The following is a 19,684-nucleotide window of genomic DNA, read 5'->3' as shown; positions in this document are numbered from 1 at the left end:
CTGAGCCAGGACCAACGATTTTGGCCTGGAGCAATCCACCTTCGGGTCCAGCACGCAATTTGCATCACACCCCCAAAATCAATTGGTGGGTATCCAAATCCAGCATTGTAGTCAGCAACTGTTTCATAAACGGTACATCGTCCCAATTTGTGGCGTACGCATTCACGAGAACCACCGACCTCCCCTCTCCCACCATCGCACACCGTCCACCCTGATCAGCTATGTCCCTCTCCGCCCAGAACCTGTTGCACGTTTTACTTGAGTGTATTACGCGTTTATTGGAGTGTATTAACACGCCTCCGTTTAAAGGCCGTGTGCTTAACACTACTACAGCTCTGTGTATGTAATTTCAGCTCGGAGTCGCCAGGTGCCGTATTTAGACACCTCACAAGTATTTCAAGGTCAGGTTCAAAGCAATAAAACTATACACCGATTAGTAAGTTAAAACGATTGATATTTATTATACAAATATAATAAATACGCATGCATACGCTAAAGACTAATACTTATTTCTACTATTAAACGACTAAATACTTATCTAAGTAGGAACCAGCAAGGTCAGGGGACAAGGCCTTTGTTCCTTTCTGGACTGCACCTTCTGTTCTCTAATAGTCGGCTAGAGTATAGGTAATGCCGGGGTCACGTAGCGAGCGTCGTTTTGGCACTTACTGAACGATGGCTGGTGCTCAACGGCTGGTGATGGAAGACAGGATCTGGAGGCTGGAGTCGGAGTCAGAAGCGGAGCCGGAGCAAAAACAGCAGATCTGGGCCGGAGTCAACAGCAGTCCGAGCCGGAGCACAACAGACAGAACCATGTGCGGGGTCTACCTTTATAGGTCCCCCAATGTCCGTGCCTCTTCGGGGCGGGCCTTTACCTGCCATGTATCGATTGGGCCATTTCCCAATCGATATCTTACAAATCCCCCAATCTGAGGGTCTCTTCTCGATGGGTGGGGCGGTCTCTAGGGTCTTTTGTGATGGATACTTCTGGTGCCGTTTCGTCTGGGCGTCCACTCAAAGTATCCATTCAAACTCAAATGTTTCTATTGTGTGGGCCCAGATCTGGATCGCCTCATTACTATGCAAAGCGTTGTTGCCATTTACACCTTTGGTTGAGATCTTGCACCTGGCCATAAACTGGTTTTGTACGTGCAGAATGCTAATTAGCCTTCTGCAAACTGCTTGTCCTGCTAAGGCTGTTTTCTCCCTGCAGCCTTAGCAGTTCTCCATTTTGGTAGCCCAGTGTCCATCTTAGGTGGCTACAAACCAAACTTGTTATTGGTTGAGATCTCCACCCAGTGAACCCTGACTAACTTTGCCGATGGCCTCTCACCCCACTCAATCTTGAGGCAACCATTAACCACCGTAATACCTTCACCACTGGTTTCTAGGCCCCAGGCCCACCTAGGATGGCCACCTGCCCCACCCGATGGGTGAGACAAAGAAAATCCCCTCGTCACTGTTAGCTTCTTAACACCCCCCCCCCCCCCACCCCTGCCCTCCCAAGCCAGAAGACTGCGTGTCACCTCAACTAACCCCTTCCCGCTCCCAAACAAACATTCTGGACTCAATGCTCGGCACAACATTGATGGCCGAAGGGCCTGTTCTGTGCTGTACTTTCTATGTTGTATGTTCATTGAGCCTTGCCAAACTGGTCCAACAAGTCGCAGCCCCTTCCCCACACCACTCCCATTCACTAGCCTACCTTTTAGTGTTAGTAAAGTGTCTCTCCCCCCACCAGGTCCCTTCCATAAACGACCAAAACAAAGGCCTATAGCCCTATCCCCCAAGCCCATACTCCCTAATCCCTTGTCCCAATCCCAGCATTCTCATTATGCTTCTCTTGCCCTCCAATGACCATATCAATCCCTCCACTCTCCCATCCCCCATCACCCTTTCCTCCAGAAAAATTCCACCCACCAACGTCCAAGAAAAAGAAGAGCAAAATATAACACATTATCTTGCAATATTTGCAGTCACCCCAACCCAACATTCACATGCAAAAAATCTGAAAACAACTCACAGTTCTTTGCCCTTGATGAAGGGCTGAGCCTGCTCTGGTGTGTCGAAATAATCATCCTTCGAGTCCAGTGTGACTCTCAGCCTCATTGCATCAATCCCCGAACCGTACACTCTTTTGGTACAGCACCGCCTACACATTATTGAAGGCTGCCCGCTATTTCACCAGTTCGGTGCCAATACCTGATAGATGCGCACCGTGTGCCTGTCCCAATCAATGTTCCGACTCTCCTTGGCCCACTCCAGGACCTGTTTCTTCTTCTGGTAACTGTGAAATCAGATGATCACTGCCCGTGGCGGCCCGTTCGGCCACAGCTTCTGCCGCAGAGCCTGATGTGCCCTGTCCAATTTCAGAGTGGAGAACACTCATCCACACCCACCAATTGAGAGGTAATTTCTGAAAAATACTCAGTTGGTCTCAGGCTCTCCTCATCTCCGGCAAGCCCACCACTCTCTGGTTCATGCATCTCAACCTGTTCTCCAAATGTTCAACTTTGGCCTTCAGGACCTTATTCTTGTCTGCCATGAGCAACATCTCAACTTCCAACGAGGCAAGCTGATCACCGTGCCTTGACAAGGCCTCCTCCATTACCTTTATCATCTCCCCTTGCTCCTTTACAACTTTGGCAATCTTGCCCAGCTGTTCCCATATGGGTTCAATGCCTCCTCGATGGTGGCTTTAAATAACTCTTGAATTTCCTTCCCTTGTTGCTCAAATTGACCATTCATCTGCTGCCAGATGTCTCCAATTCCTGTGCCAAGACCCCAGCCAGTGTTTCTAATAGGATGGGTGCAGCCGTGTCCACCATCTTGAAGAAGAAGAAGAAATTGCTTAGTGCCACAAGTAGGCTTCAAATGAAGTTACTGTGAAAAGCCCCGAGTCGCCACATTCTGGTGCCTGTTCGGGTACACGGAGTGAGAAATCAGAATGTCCAAATCACCTAATAGCACATCTTTTGGGACTTGTGGGAGGAAACCAGAGCACCTGGAGGAAACCCATGCAGACACAGGGAAAACGTGCAGATTCCACACAGACAGTGACCTAAGCCGGAAATTGAACCGGGGACCTGGGACCCTGAAGCTGTGAAGCAACAGTGCGACCCACTGTGCTTCTGTGCATGGTCAGGTGCATTGGTCAGGTTCCACTTGTGGATCTGTGTCCAGTCATGGGCTATCTGGTGTTGCCAATCAGGATACTATCCCACTAGCATCACCAATAATGTTGCTCTTTAGAGTCGGCAATGTGATACTGAGGCTCTTTTTATGATATCTGATGTTATGTCCCAACAGAGTCACCAATACTGTGGGTGTTCCTATTTCTCTTACTGAACTACAAGGCTTTCCCGTATATCGGTCAAATGACCACACAACCAGTTAGTCAGTTCAAGTTCAAAGATGGTTTATTTACACACAAGGGTTACTTCGACATGCAAGTACAATATACTACAAATTAAACTATACCTATCAACTACAATAACCTATATTTAACTTCAGGGAACCGGCACTGTGCAAGTGGATAAGGCCTTTATCTTGATCATGTGGCTGGTCTGAAGAAGTGGCTCTGTCTCTGCTGGGCTCATCCATCAAGTAGCGATCGTTGGTCTTGAACTTGGCTGCATGGTCGTTGTGCTGCAGTTGGGCTGACATAGGCCGGATCCAAAAGAGGCTGGTACAGGCCGGGTCCAAAAGAGGCTGAACACATGACTCTGTCCTCTTTTTACCCTTCTGAGTTTTGCGCTCTTTGGGGCAGTCCTTAATCTTGGACCCAATAATTTGACAGGCTTCGATCACTGCCTTCGAATTTTGGCCAATATAGGGGCGGGTGCCTTGTTGGCTGGGCGGGTCCTTAGCGGTCATTGACCTTGGCAGTTGGACTCTCTGAGTAAAGGGGGCTGGCACGATCAATCTGTGCCTGTATTGGTTTCTTGAGTGCAGTTCTATTGTTCTGGGGAAATGGGCCATTACAATGCAAATAAGCGGGGGTTTTGATCTGGTCTAGCTACCTGTGTTGCAAATACACACACGTATCTGTCTGAGTCCTGGGTTGGCCACAATTCCCATGGTCCTTTGCAGATGGCCATCTCAGATGGCTACATCGGATCCTCAAGTAGCGGAATTTGCTTCAGGCTACTTTAAATGGTAGACCATCCAGCTCTGCCCCTCCCCGCTCGGGTTCAGACTATTCTCACGGGAATAGGTGCTCTTGCCCAGGTTGAGTTTGTAGCCCGAGAAGGCTCCAAACTTTCCCAGGAGCTTTGTGATTTCTCTCATGCCGTTTTGTGGGTCTAAGATGTAGAGAAACATGTTATCATCAGAGACTGAGACTCTGTGCTCTGCCTCCTCTTCGGATTCCCTTCCAGCCTTCTGCCTCTCACAAGGCGATCGCCAGTGGCTCCATTGCCAAGGCGAACAGGAGCGGGAACAGTGGGCATTCCTGCCTTGTGCGTCTGTGCAACTAGAAGTACTTAGCGCTGGTGGTGCTGGTCCAAATGCTCACCTTGGGCGGGGCGTTGTACAGGAGTTTCTCCCATGACGTGAACCTTGTCTCTAGCCCAGACCGCTCATGAGGTACTTCGACTCGACTGTCAAAAGCCTTTTCTGCATCCAGGGACACGATCATCTCTGGTGTTCTCTCCCCGGATAGGGTCAGTATCACATTCAGCCGCCGCCTGATGTTCACAGTTAGCTGCCTACCTTTCACAAAGCCTGTCTGGTCCTCTGTGACCACTTCTGGTACACAGTTCGCCAGTCTCTTGGCCAGGACTTTTGCAAGTTTCTTCACGTCCACATTGGCAGCGAAATGTGTCTGTATGATCCGCATTCCGTTGGGTTTGCCCTCCTTTTTTTGAATAGTGGTGTTGCATTTGCTTACTTCCAATCCATTGGGAACATTCCAGAATCTAGGGAATTTTGGAAAATCTATTGCCGGCAATTTCACTATCTCTTTAGCTATCTCTTTTAGAATTCTAGGATATAGACCATCATTACCTGAGACTTTGTCAGATATTAGTCCTTTGAGTTTTCCAGTACATTTTCTCTGATATTAATTGCAGAATCACAAAATTGTTACAGAACCGAAGGAGGTAATTTGGCCCATTGAGTCTGCACAAGCTCTCCGATTGAGCAGCCCAACCAGTGCCATTCCTCTGCATTCTCCCCGTAGCCCTGCACATTCTTTATTTTCAGATTACAATTTAATTCTCTTTTGAATGCTTCAATTGAACCTACCTCCACCACACACTCAGGTAGTGCATTTCACACCCTAACCACTCACTGCTTGAAAAAAGCTTTTCCTCATGCCACTTTTGCTTCTTTCACTCATCAGTTTAAATCTGTACCCTTTCGTTCTCGATCCTTTCTTGACTGGGAACAGTGTCTCCTTATCTACTCTGACCAAACCCCTTCAGTCTTAAGTCTGGCCATTATTTAAATTAGGGAATTTTCTGTTCATCCATTGCTGTATGTCAGACAAGCAACGACAGTTTGTGACTTGTGGGAGAAAGTGGAGGTGATGGTGTAAGCTACACCTACTAGCCTGGTTCTTACAGCCGCAGAAGGTTCACCAGTGAGACGTCTCATGAATGTTCTCTCACTCAGGATTGCAAAATTTGCCTATGGGCTGCCAATCGGAGTTCCGGGCTGACTTTCCAGTGGGTGTCTTAAAATACACAACATCCAAATTTGATATAAAGAGAACAGCAAAGGTGACTTACTCGAGCATGAGTGGGCTAATGTTGATTGTGTGTTCAGTCTTCAATTTGGAGTTGTTTCAAATGCCAGTCAACTAATGACCCTTGACAAGATGTTAAGTAGTGCCTTGTGCAATACCTGAAAGAAAAGAGCAACATTACAGGTGGATCTGAGAAAGTCCTACTCAATTTGATTTACTGTGGCTTTAACGGCTTTCTATTGCATGCTGTAAAGTCACATATCTGAGAATGACTTTCTGTCATCTAATCATGTGGAGGGGCTTGGATTTGTCCTTCCTAGGGAAGGATCCGAGGGAGGGGTTTCTAACCAAAAAACATTCTGGATTTCCTCTTGGGCAAGTTATCCTGAGCACCAATTAGTTTACCATTTTCTCTGTGTACAATATATTGACTACCCTCCCAAACCAATGTAGTAACATTCTGTCAGTTTGAAACTATATCCCTGTAAACACCATGTAACAAATTATACAATAATTATAAATGTGTATGTAAAAATGTATATATGTTCAAAGTAAAATTAAATAATTAATATAAAAAGTAAAAGTAGGATTCATTACTCCGATGAAATCAAGGTGAAAAAGTTAAATATTCAGAAAATCTGTGCTATTTTAAAATCTATCCCAATTATCTGTATTTCAGCTTGTAACTATTCAGTGTAGACTGAGAATCAAATCTGGAACTTTCCTGATCCACATATTGTATATTTAATTTATTTAATGAGTGTTGTTATTTATTTAACTTTTTTCTTTTTATATATTCACTTTACTTTCATAAATTTACTTTTTACATTCACTTTGCATTCATTAAAATGCTAAATTGATTTTCTTTCTTTGCAACAAAATGGTGATTAACTGGTAAAATTAACTTTCATCTTTCAGCACTTAGTCCGCCACTTGAAGTCTCAACTACCAAGGTGGATTTCTCTCTTCTACCAGGATACAATGATTTAGGTTCTATTGTAGCAGATCCATTTGTAAAGGTACTACGCATCACAATTACTCTCAATATCTTCCGCATGCATTCTTCACTTTCATAATCATGAAGTGGCACACACTTTGCTCTATTTTTAGAAACATAGTATTTTTAAAATTTTGTAGAAAGTTGAGATACGGAACATTTCCAACAAAGAGATCAAGTGGATGTTGGATTTGAATAGTCAAGAAAACTCAGCCCTTGAAGACGGCACTTTCAGAATCTTTAACTACAATGGAAGTCTTAAACCAGAGGAAACGCACGGCATTACAGTTGGTTTTTGTCCACGTGAGTGTTTACAGTAAGATTAGTTTAAAAGTTTTCTTTAGTAGCTATCTAATATAATATATTCAGATTCTGACCTGTTTTAAAGGATTAATTCTCTTTCAGAACCATCTAAAATAATTTCAGAAGTAGTTTCATTGCATGTGAATTCGTCATCAATTATGGTATCTTTATTATATTTTACTTATCTTGAGAATAACCATAGATTTGATTTTGAATTAACCATAATGGTCCTTATAATGCTTGTTGTTGTATTGGTCTAGAAATTTGTTTATTGGTCCAGAAATTTGTTTATTTAACAAAAACTGTGAAATATTATACAAGAACAATTCAACAGAGTAAATTCTCAGTATAAAATAGTATTTGGGAGTGAAGACAACAATGGCATCATTAGTCTGGAACTCTATTGTACCGAACATTGATATTACAAGACGGCAGCACGGTGGCGCAGTGGGTAGCACTGCTGCCTCAGCGCGGAGGTCCCAGGTGCGATCCCGGCTCTGGGTCACTGTCCGTGTGGAGTTTGCACATTGATGCACGATCAATTGCACGAAAGACTCAGATTAGTACAACTGTGGCTTTATTACAGTCAGATGTGTGGCCTCCTACTGCAGCTGGCGAAATAGCTGATCAGAAGGAGGACACGCATATTTATATGGCTCCTTATGGGCGGAGCTAGCCGGCAGGGGCTACCGGCAAACCTGTAGTGCAGGTCATACCTTACATCCCCTAATACAGGTGCATAGTGGTTCACCACATTCACCTCCTGTTAAAAATGAGTCCGGCGGGGATGGCGTGGAATTATATACAATGTTGCAAATTAATTACAGTGGGGAGGGAAAAAAATGTCCATTTTGATGGTCCGGTGCCCGTCAGAGGTTAAGTCGATCCAGTGCTTTGATGGTTCACTGGGAGCGACGTAACGGCTGCGGCGATGTCGGTGCTGGTGGTGCTGGTGTCGCCGACGTCGGTGCTGGCGGTGTTGGTGTTGGCCAGTAGTCAGATGACCCCGGGAGTGTGCCAAAATCTTCCTCGTCCTCTTGCGTGGGTGGGGGAAGGAGGGATGGACCTGGTGGGGTTAATGTTGAGAGCGCCGGAGGAGGGGAGGGTGGCGTGTGGGTGGGGGAGTGTGTTGGAGTGGAACCTGAGGGAGACAGGTCCCTGAGGGAGACAGTATCTTGGCGGCCGTTGGGGAACTCCACGTAGGCATACTGGGGGTTGGCATGGAGCAAGTGAACCCTGTCCACCAAGGGGTCTGCCTTGTGGAGTCGGACGTGCCTACGTAGAAGGACCGGTCCTGGAGCTGCGAGTCAAGTCGGGAGCGACACCCCGGATGTGGACTTCCTAGGGAAGGTGAAAACACGATCATGGGGTGTGTTATTTGTGGCGGTGCACAGCAGTGACCGAATGGAGTGTAGTGCATCAAGGAGGACCTCCTGCCAGCGAGAGGCTGGGAGGTTCCTGGACCCTAGGGCCAGCTGGACTGCCTTCCAAACCGTTCCGTTCTCCCTCTCTACCTGCCCGTTTCCCCGGGGGTTGTAGCTGGTCGTCCTGATGGAGGCGATACCCCTGCTGAGCAGGAACTGACGCAGCTCATCGCTCATGAATGAGGATCCCTTGTCACTGTTGATGTAGACGCGAATCCGAACAAAGCGAAGATTGTGTTGAGGGCCTTGATGACGGTGGCAGACGTCATATCGGGGCATGGGATGGCGAAAGGGAATCTGGAGAACTCATCGACCACACTGAGGATATATGTGTTGCGGTCAGTGGAGGGGAGGGGCCCTTTGAAATCCACGCTGAGGCGTTCAAAGGGGCGGGAGGCTTTCACCAGGCACGCGCGGTCTGACCGGTAGAAGTGCGGCTTGCACTCCGCACAGACCTGGCAGTCCCTGGTGACTGTCCGTACTTCCTCGACGGAGTAGGGCAGGTTGAGAGCCTTGACGAGGTGGTACAGTCGTGTGCCCCCGGGTGACAAAGGCTGTCGTGTAGGGCCCGGAGTTGGTCTACTTGTGCGCTGGCACATGTACCTCGGGAAAGGGCGCGGGGGGCTCATTGAGTTTGCTGGGGCGATACAAAATTTCGTAATTATAGTGGAGAGCTCGATTCTCCACCGCAAGATTTTATCATTTTTGATCTTGCCCCGCTGCGTCTTGTTGAACATGAAGGCTACCGACCGTTGGTCAGTGAGGAGAGTGAATCTCCTGCCAGCCAGGTAATGCCTCCAATGCCGCACAGCTTCAATGATAGCTTGGGCCTCTTTTTCGACGGATGAGTGCCGAATTTCAGAGGCATGAAGGGTGCAGGAAAAGAATGCCACGGGTCTGCCTGCCTGGTTTAGAGTGGTGGCGAGGGCAACATCTGAAGCGTCGCTTTCTACTTGAAAGGGCAGTGTCTCGTCTCTGCGTGCATCCCGGCCTTGGCTATGTCTGCTCTGATCTGGGCGAAGGCGTGTTGTGCCACAGCCGCAAGGGGGAATTGAGTGGACTGTATGAGTGGGCGGGCCTTGTCCGCATAGTTTGGGACCCACTGGGCGTAGTAGGAGAAGAACCCCAAGCAGCGTTTGAGGGCCTTGAGGCAGGCGGGGAGGGGAAGCTCCATGAGGGGGCGTATGGGGTCGGGATCGGGCCCCAGAAGTCCGTTTTGGACTACATAGCCAAGGATGGCTAGGCGGGTCGTGCGGAACATGCACTTCTTGTTGTACATAAGGTTGAGGAGAGTGGTGGTGCGGAGGAATTTAGCGAGGTTGGCGTTGTGGTCCTGCTGGTCATGGTCGCAGATGGTAACATTGTCTAGGTACGGAAACGTGGCCCGCAAACCGTATCGGTCAACCATTCGGTCCATCTCCCTTTGGAAGACCGAGACCCCGTTAGTGACGCCGAAGGGAACCCTAAGGAATTGATAGAGCCGCCCGTCCACCTCGATGGCAGTGTATGGACAGTCTGATTTACGAATGGGGAGCTGGTGGTAGGTGGGTTTCAGGTCAATTGTTGAGAAGACCCGGTACTGCGCAATCTGGTTGAGCATCTCAGATATGCATGGGAGGGGGTGCGCATCGAGCTGCGTGTACCGATTGATGGTCTGGCTGTAGTCCATGACCATTCTGCGTTTCTCACCCGTTTTTACTACTACCACTTGGGCTCTCCAGGGGCTATTGCTGGCCTCGATGATACCCTCCCGAAGCAGCCGCTGGAATTCGGATCTGATGAACGTCTTGTACTGGGTGCTGTACTGTCTGCTCCTGGTGGCGACGGGCTTGCAATTCGCAGTTAGATTGGCAAAGAGGGAGGGGGGTCAACCTTGTGGGATGCGAGGCTGCAAACGGTGAGTGGAGGTAGGGGCCCGCCGAATTTGAGGGTGAGGCTCTGGAGATTGCACTGAAAATATAGGCCCAGCAATAGTGCAGCGCAGAGGTTGGGGAGGACATAGAGGCGGAAACCACTGAACTCTACACCCTGGACATTGAGAGTGACCATGCAGAACCCTCGGATCGGGACAGAGTGGGATCCAGAGGCCAGGGAGATCCGTTGGTTGGCGGGGTGGACTGCGAGGGAGCAGCGCCTTACCGTATCTGGGTGTATGAAGCTTTTGGTGCTCCCGGAGTCCAGCAGGCAAGAGGTCACGTGGCCGTTGATTTTCACCGTCGCCGAAGCGGTGGCCAGGTTGTGAGGACGAGACTGGTCCAGTGTCATCGAGGCGAGCTGCGGGTGGTCGCCCGAAGTTTCAGATGTAGAGCGTCGGCAACCCAGATCTGGCGTTCCAGCCCTGTGGGGGAGACAAGATGGCGGTGTCCGGGGGTCCTGTAGGGAACAAGATGGCGGCGCCCATGGAGCGCACGTTGTGGGGGCAGGGCAAGATGGTGGCACCCATGGGCCGCACGTGGACTGAGGGGGGGGGGGGGGATGGCGGCGCCAGCTGCAGTAGGAGGCCACGCATCTGACTGTAGTAAATTGATACACGATCAATTGCACGAAAGACTCAGATTAGTACAACTGTGGCTTTATTGCAGTCAGATGCGTGGCCTCCTACTGCAGGTGGCGAAATGGCTGATCAGAAGGAGGACACGCATATTTATACGCCTCCTTGTGGGCGGAGCTATCCGGCAGGGGCTACCGGCGAACTTGTAGTGCAGGTCCTACCTTACATCCCCTAATACAGGTGCACACAGTGGTTCACCACACACATTCTCCCCGTGTTTGCGTGGGTTTTGCCCCCACAACCCAAGAGATGTGCAAAGTAGGAGGATTGGCCTTGCTAAATTGCCCCTTAATTGGAAAAAATGAATTGGATACTCGAAATTTATAAAAATAAAAAAACATTGATATTTCAAAGGATATACTGACTTGCACGTAATTGAATGTCTTTCAACATTCTAGCAGAGTTTGCTATTTTCAGCATGCTACACAGGCAATGTATTCTCAAGCTATTATAAATTGTGCTGTCAGGTACTTGATAGTATATAATTATTGTCTAAGTTTAATACACTGTATCCATTAGGAGTATCTGTGACCATAATATTTTAAATGCATGAATCATTTTTCCATACCAGCTTCTTTTACTTCAATGAAAACCAGTTTAATACCGATTCAGTTTTCACAACTTAGAGCCATAAATTATGGAACAATTTTTGTCAGTCTCTGAACTCCCTCCATGCATCACTGTCCTTTTAAGTGTTGGGCTGTGATATTGGGTTCTGTTGTGCCACTGGTGCTAGCACTATAGAATCTCTGAAGTCACAAAATGTCACTCTGCATCTGGCCAGCTAGTCCATACCCAATTCCCCATGCTGGAAAGGATCCGAGTGTGAGTGTGCCAGGATTTCTCAATGTCAGCAAACAGTGGCGTCAAATGGCCAGTCCCGCTGTGCTGTTCAGTCTCAGTTGAACACACATTCAGCTGCAGGAGGAACTCACCAACAAGCAATATTGCTACGGCACTCTGGGCCAGTGCGCAGTCAATTCCAACCCACTTGACCCAGAGTCGCAACATGGTTACAATTAATTTAATTGTTTTGTTAACTTTTAATTTAAAGTACCTGCTGTCTTCGGCAGCCCAATAACTGCAGTTACCAGGTTTGTAAATTTAAACACAATTAACTTTTTATTATTAACAGTAATTATAATTAAATAGCCAGGAATACAACTGGTTAACTGCTGTCTAATCTCTACCCTCATCCCTTTTAATTCATCCCACCCCATAATATATATATATATATATATATATACACACACACAAGGGTGTAGAATAATAATGGAAGTAAAAGTCTTTGTTTCAGATGGATGTCTTCCGATTAGTTCTTTCTTCAGTCTAGGCTTTCAGATGGATATTATCTTTTCTTTCAGCTTGTAATGATTTTCACAGAAATAGCAGGCAGCCAGCATTCGAGAGTGAGAGAAACAGCTTCTTTCAGGGCCAAGAGGTTTCTGCCTTCAGACAGTAGACAGCAGAGCAGAGAGAGAGCGAGCTGCTTCCACCTTGAGGATCCAGTGGCATTTCCTGGATTCACTCTGCAAACCTCCACCTAACAGGAACCAATTTCTATTGGTTGTCAGGCAGAATACTGTCCCTGGCCACTCCATTGGTCACCAGACTGCTAATCGAAACAAACCCCTCCAATCTCTTTGGTGCCATAAAGTGTGGGTTCTTATGCTCAAAATACAAAATTTTACAACTCAGTGTACTAATTTGGTACTTTGAGTCCTTACTTCCTCTGTACAGGAACGGCAGAGGATTTGGTGATACTTCCCCATAATGACTGCAGTAGGTATGTGAGCTGTAGTTGCAGTGCATCTAGGGTGCAATGTGGCAGACACATGAAGCAGAGTGTGCAGAGACAGGAATTCTATACATAAGGAGGATTCTCTACAAAAGACCGTACCCACCAAAGATTTTCGTGAGCACTCCTCTTAAGCTTCAGCTCACCCAGGAACATAGACATAGGACTTGAGGTGGAGATGCTGGCGTTCGATTGGGGTGAGCACAGTAAGAAGTCTTACAACACCAGGTTAATGTCCAACAGGTTTGATTCAAACACTAGCTTTCGGAGCACTGCTCCTTCCTCAGATGAATGAAGAGGTATGTTCCAGAAACATATATAGAGACAAAGTCAAAGATGCAAGAAAATGCTTTGATCACAACGTCTTCACCTTCGACAACAAGTTCTTCATCCAGACGCACGGAACAGCCATGGGGACCTAATTCGCACCTCAATATCCCAACATCTTCATGCACAAGTTTGAACAAGACCTCCTCACCGCACAGGACCTTCAACCGACGTTATACACCAGATACATCGATGACATCTTTTTCCTTTGGACCCATGGCGAAGAATCACTGAAACGACTACACGATGACATCAGTAAGCTCCATCCCACCATCAGACTCACCATGGACTACTCTCCAGAATCGGTTGCATTCTTGGACACACTCACCTTCATCAAGGACGGTCACCTCAGCACTTCGCTTTACCGCAAGCCCACGGATAACCTCATGATTTTCCACTTCTCCAGCTTCCACCCTAAACACATTAAAGAAGCCATCCCCTATGGACAAGCCCTTCATATACACAGGATCTGCTCAGACGAGGAGGAGCGTAACAGACATCTACAGACACTGAAAGATGCCCTTGTACGAACGGGATATGGCGCTCAACTCCTCAATCGACAGTTCCAACACACCACACCATAAAACCGCACTGACCTCCTCAGAAGACAAACACGGACACAACCGACAGAGTACACTTCGTCGTCCAGTACTTCCCCGGCGCAGAGAAACTACAACATCTTCTTTGCAGGCTTCAACACGTCATCGATGAAGATGAACATCTTGCCAAGGTCATCCCCACACCCCCACTGCTTGCCTTCAAACAACCGCGTAACCTCAAACAAACCATTGTTTGCAGCAAACTACCCAGCTTTCAGAACAGCGACCACAACACCACACAACCCTGCCATGGCAATCTCTGCAAGACATGCCAGATCATTGACATGGGTGCCACCATTACACGTGAGAACACCACTCACCAGGTACGTGGTACATACTCGTGCGACTCGGCCAACGTTGTCTACCTCATACGCTGCAGGAAAGGATGTTCTGAAGCGTGGTACGTTGGCGAGACCATGCAGACACTGCGACAATGGATGAGTGGACATCGCACGACAATCGCCAGGAAGGAATGTTCCCTTCCAGTCGGGGAACACTTCAGCAGTCAAGGGCATTCAGCCTCTGATCTCTGGGTAAGCGTTCTCCAAGGCGGCCTTCAGGATGCGTGACAACGCAAAATCGCTGAGCAGAAATGTATAGTCAAGTTCCACACACATGAGTATGGCCTCAACCGTGACCTTGGAATCATTTCGCATTACATTCATCCCCCACCATCTTGCCTGGGCTTGCAAAATCCTGCCGACTGTCCTGTCTTGAGACAATTCACACCTCTTTAACCTGGGGTTACCCCTATCTCTGGATCTGTAAAGACTTAATTACCTGCAAATGCTCGCATTCAAAGCATTGTCTTGCATCTTTCAGTTTGTCTATATATATATATGTTTCTGGAACATTACTCTTCGTTCACCTGAGGAAGGAGCAGTGCTCCGAAAGTTAGTGATTTGAAACAAACCTGTTGGACTTTAACCTGGTGTTGTAAGACTTCTTACTGTATGACCTGAGGTTCGAGGAGATGGCGACTGAACTGTACCGCCTCCTTCAACAGGATCTGCAGCCTCGCACAAGCGCAAGGATAGCATTGTCGGTTGCCATCAGATTCACGCCTCACTGAGCTGGAACTGATCATTCCATGTGGGAGTAAGTGACAGTGACACAACAGCAGTTTCCTTCTACTGAGTGTGAGAGCTCCCCTTTTAAGTGAAAATGAAAATGAAAATTGCTTATTGTCACAAATAGGTTTCGCTGAAGTTACTGTGAAAAGCCCGTAGTCGCCACGTTCCGGCGCCTGTTCGGGGAGGCCGGTACAAAATCTCCATTTTGGTGCAGATTAGCTGGAATATGTTTTAGACCCCCCCTTTGAGAGTGTAGCCAGCCAGCAGTGCATTTGATGCTCAGCCTCTATAATCAAACCAATGAGGAGGCAGCAGGACGCCTGTGTGCTGCCTGCCTCAAAGGGACAGGGCACAGGCATACCAGGAGTTGTGAACCTGCACCTGAAAACAAGAGGTGATAAACCTTTGCCCTAGGTATTTGAAACTAATCCTCGGTTCTCAATACTGTTTTGCCAATTTCTACTTTCTACTTTCAATCAATTGCCCTTAAGATAACCATATTCTTAAAATGCAACTGTTAATCCTTTGCTTCCTTGCCAATTTACTGAGTTCAATGTCAGTATAATCAATCTTCTTTAAACTGACCACATAGCTGTGTTTCAATCACATTTTACAACACTTCTAAAATTACCCTGTTTTTTACTTTTTATGAATACTGTGAACGGCAACGGATCCAGATTAAATTCCTGCAATGTTTCACTGTCAGATAGTTTTTCATTTATTATCATCTGCTGCTTTATATTGGCAAGTGTTTTAAATCCAGCTAATTGCTTTGCCATAAATTTCAAGGGCCTTAATCCGCTTCATAAAACTCACATCTGGAGATTTACAGAATGCTTTTTGAAAATCCAAGTAAATTTTATCCGTAAGATTACCTTCGTTCAGTTATTTCTCTGAAATGAATTGCAGGGGATTTTAAAAATTCTGACTTAGTGTTTTCTCTATTGCTGCCGTTTAACTTTTAATCTGTAATTCTTTCTATTTTGAATACTAATTTAAAGTTTGCTATTTTCTCTGTGGATTATGGTGTTGGGGTGGGATGGTTGAGGACATCGTACTTGAAGTATCTGCAGACATTTAAAAATTATTTCTCTGCTTGTATACTTTCAGGATGCCCAGGCAAATATGTGACTGAAATACCCATGTTTATGAATGAAGACAGAAGCATCCCATACCGAGTAATTACTCTGACTGGCGTTATACACATGCCCAAATTGTTTATCGATCCCCCTTTTGTGATCCTAAACCCAGTTCCTCTGGGCACAGAGATATCAGCGACAGTCCAGATTTCCTGCTTGGACTACCAAAGGTTTGAACCTAAATTTACTTTACTTTCAGCACTAATCATTCCCATCATTAGTGTTGCTGTCATACCATTGAGTTCACCAGATGACACAAAAACTGATCTCAACAAAGACTCAAGAGAAATAGAGCAGTTAAGATCTACTGAAATTTGAAATCTAAGCAGGAAATGTTGGAGATAAACAGTAGGGCCATGAGCATTTTTCAGGAGATTCAGTTAATACTCCGGGGTAGATGGTTGTCTGAACTCTTAAACAAGATGTTTACCTTGTTTTGTACTTTGACAGCATTCATTGTTTCAGCGTTAAAATACACCACGGTGTCCAAGAATAAATAGAAGATTAAAATTCAATTTTGTTATGGGCCAGAGTTTAGAAAACTCCAAAATATATCATGGAGTTCACCTGACCTACAACTGTTTATTGAATGTGGTTACGATGAGCATAAGAGCCTTTCAGGTGTTATTCAACAGAGGTCTTAAATGGTTTTAATTAAAAAAGAAACTTTAATCTACAAATTTAGTTACCGTTTTTATAAACACACACACTGAGCATTTTTATCAACTACAAACATAAATACCCCACATAGCTACAGTAATCTATGTATAACCCTTAATAAATTCCCCTTTACTGTTCCAATTTAATAACAAGATCCCATAAACCAGAAACCCCTTTTCAAAGGTGTGGCTCAGCCCACTATCTTTAAGACTTGGTATGGATACTTTTGTTTCCTTTCCAAAACAACAGGTTTGAATTCCTTCCAGGAAACAGTTATCTCTTTAAGTTATCAAGTAATCTGGAAACAGCTTTTAAATTGAAGATCGAGAGACAGGCCAAGATACTTCTTTCTGAGTACAGCAGCCAAATGTGAAAAAGAAAGTAAAAACTCAGAGCCACCAACCAGCTCCCAACTCAAAAACTAAAGTAAAACCAACTCCCAGAGCCACAACCCAGCTGCACCCACACAATGACATCACTGAAGTCATTTGGGCTTGGTCGGGGTTGGGGGGATGGGTTCCAGACTGGCGATCGCCCCTGTGTGGGGGAGGAGGGAGTGAGGGGCTATTTGTCTGTAAGGCCTTCAAGCCACCTTTGGATACTGTGGATACCCTTAACAGGGGCAACTACAGCTGCTGCTTGTCTGTCCTACCAAACACTTTCAGTACAGAGCACTGCTCTTGGTTCTATGCTGAAGGTCACTTTAGTTCCCTTTAACTGTGAGCAGCCTCTAGTTTCACAGCTGAAAGCTATTGCAAATGAGGAATTGGCCTTGTTTGTCATGAGAGCAGTTAAAAGCTGCAGGCTGTGTTGCTGCAGATGCCTGGAGGTGGTTGTTTCTGTTTCCTTCCTTTTCTGTAGCCAGAAAGAAGGACAATATTTTCTAAGGTACCTGGATCCTGGAATACTGGGCTCAGGGGGACATATTGGTCCAGAAGACAATCCGGTTTGAGGCAAGAAGAGGCTGCGGGATCTGGTGCGAGGCATTGATTCAAATGGGTCACCTGATGATGCCGTTGAAGAAATGCTTTTGCAGATTGCTGATGCTTTTGTTGCTGGTGTGGTGAGTGCTACATGTAGCTGGCACACCACCGCTGGTTAAACATGCTGGAAGTGAAGGATGTTCAGCTGCACCTTGAGTGCCGGTAGACTATGTGGATATCAGGATTTGGTTCCAGTGAGTTTGGGCCGTGTGGGAGGATCTGCACAGCTGTGGCTCCTGGATGGAGAATGCCACTGATACATGGAAGAAGTAACACACTGATGGACAGATCATTTCTATGACAAAGTTCTGGTCAGGATAACATATTGTCAGGCTTATCCTTTGTTTCTGTTGGGGAACCTGCCATGTGTTTTCTTTTGAGAGAATGAACTTATGTAGCTTTATATTGGTACCAATATGGGACGGTAATGTTTCCTTGTTGTTTTATGGATGCTGTGATGTGTGGAATGTTGCGTTGTTTGTTTATTTGCGGATCTTTGTTACTGTTGCCCATTTAATAAATAAAATATTCTCAAGTGAATTCTCATAGGTACACGTGACATGTCTCAGATGATGTTTATTGTATTGCATTTCAATCAAATTTTGAAGCCTGAATGAAAGTCGCCGCAGCCCTGAATGTCTATGCAGCATGTTCATCCAGAGCTGGATTGGGGACTTGTGCGACATTTCCCATGCGACAGCCCACAAGTGCATCTGTGATGTCACAGGTGCCCTGTCTGCCCGGGCATCAGACTACTGTATATCACTTTTAGTGGGATCAGGCCCACTAAAATGCTCAGGCTGCAGGATTCTCCACCATTGCTGGGATGCCCCAGGTCTAGGGGGTAATTGATGGCACGCACTGGAGCATCAGGGAGTGCCCTTTATTAACAGGAAAGGGTTCCACTCCCTAAATGTTCAGATTGTGTGCGGCTACCACCTCTGGCTCATGCCATATGTGTGCACGTTTCCTACGGAGTGTGCATGACAGCTACTCGGAGATTCCTGCCGTCTTCGAGGCCCACCTCAGGAATGACGGATTAGCCATAAACTTTGATTATTGATGATCATTTGAATAATTCAAAACGCGTTTTTAGAATTGAGATTTTTGTAACTGAAACTTTCGATATCCGAACTAAGGAATTTAAATTTTAGAAATTACACATTTTCACACAAACATCACATTATCATAAGCTTACCCATTTCATTTTGGACTTTTTTAATGCCTTGATTAATGTATTTACTTGAAAATCATAGCCTATCCCAGAAGCTACTGGTTAGACCTCTCCAGTGAGAGAGGCAGGGGGATAGGTTAGACGAAGCATTGGACTTATTTACATCTCATGGCAGCCACCACAGAGGCTTCTGGTTGTCCTGAGGGAGAGATCTGTGGTTTGTGCAAAAACATGCCACTGCACCATCAGGAAGCGGGATGCCCAGTGGCCTGGAACATGGGATAGTGCAGCATCTTGCTTTATAAATGCTGCCTTGGAGCGAAAGCTGATGGCAGGGAGGGAGTGAGGCCCCGCTCCCAGAGGGTGGAAGGGGAAGACCAGCTCATTGTGCAGCGCATGCCTATTCAGCATCATCTCCCTTCACCTCCTAGCTCCTTCTCTGAAGACCTGTCTTCTTCCAGGGCCTCTCTGTCCTCTATATCCATAATTCTCTGGAGGGCCATGTTATAGAGAGGACATAAGTCCACCGCAATAGGGGTAGCACGGTGGTGCACTGGTTAGTACTGCTGTTTCACAGCGCTGAGGACCCGTTAGTCAAACATGATGTAACCTTCATAAAATCATGCTAATCTGTTGGATTGCGTTTTGACTTTCTAAATGTCCTGTTATTACTTCCTTAAAAATGGATTCTTATAATTTACCAATGACAGATGTTAAACTAACTGGCCTATAGTTTCCTACTTTCTGCCTCCTTCCCTTTTTGAATAAGGGGTGTTACATTAGCATTTTCCCAAACCATTGGAACCTTTCTTGCTTCCAGGGAATTTTGGAATTTTGGAATATTATAACCAATGGATCCACTACGTCTACTGCCACTTCCTTTAAGACCCTGGGATGAATGCCATCAGGCCCTGGGGACCTACCTGCCTTTAATCTCAATAGTTTGTTTAGTAATTTTTCCTCTATT

The 19,684-nt window shown here is 46.3% G+C and overlaps 1 protein-coding gene across 4 annotated transcripts in view; it reads left to right on the top strand.

Moving 5' to 3' along the window:
- LOC119969087 (cilia- and flagella-associated protein 47-like) overlaps window positions 1-19,684 on the top strand; it is an 868,530-nt gene that overhangs the window by 254,986 nt on the left and 593,860 nt on the right. For all 4 annotated transcript variants that reach the window (XM_038802287.1, XM_038802288.1, XM_038802285.1 and 1 more), the window contains exons 24-26: window positions 6,608-6,708; window positions 6,827-6,989; window positions 15,872-16,070. In XM_038802287.1, the coding sequence (XP_038658215.1) occupies window positions 6,608-6,708; window positions 6,827-6,989; window positions 15,872-16,070 (463 nt within the window). The remainder of the gene's footprint in view (window positions 1-6,607; window positions 6,709-6,826; window positions 6,990-15,871; window positions 16,071-19,684) is intronic.

This window comes from Scyliorhinus canicula, chromosome 7 (assembly GCF_902713615.1).
Source record: "Scyliorhinus canicula chromosome 7, sScyCan1.1, whole genome shotgun sequence".
Taxonomy (NCBI): domain Eukaryota; kingdom Metazoa; phylum Chordata; class Chondrichthyes; order Carcharhiniformes; family Scyliorhinidae; genus Scyliorhinus; species Scyliorhinus canicula.
This window is presented reverse-complemented; position numbering and strand designations above follow the sequence as displayed.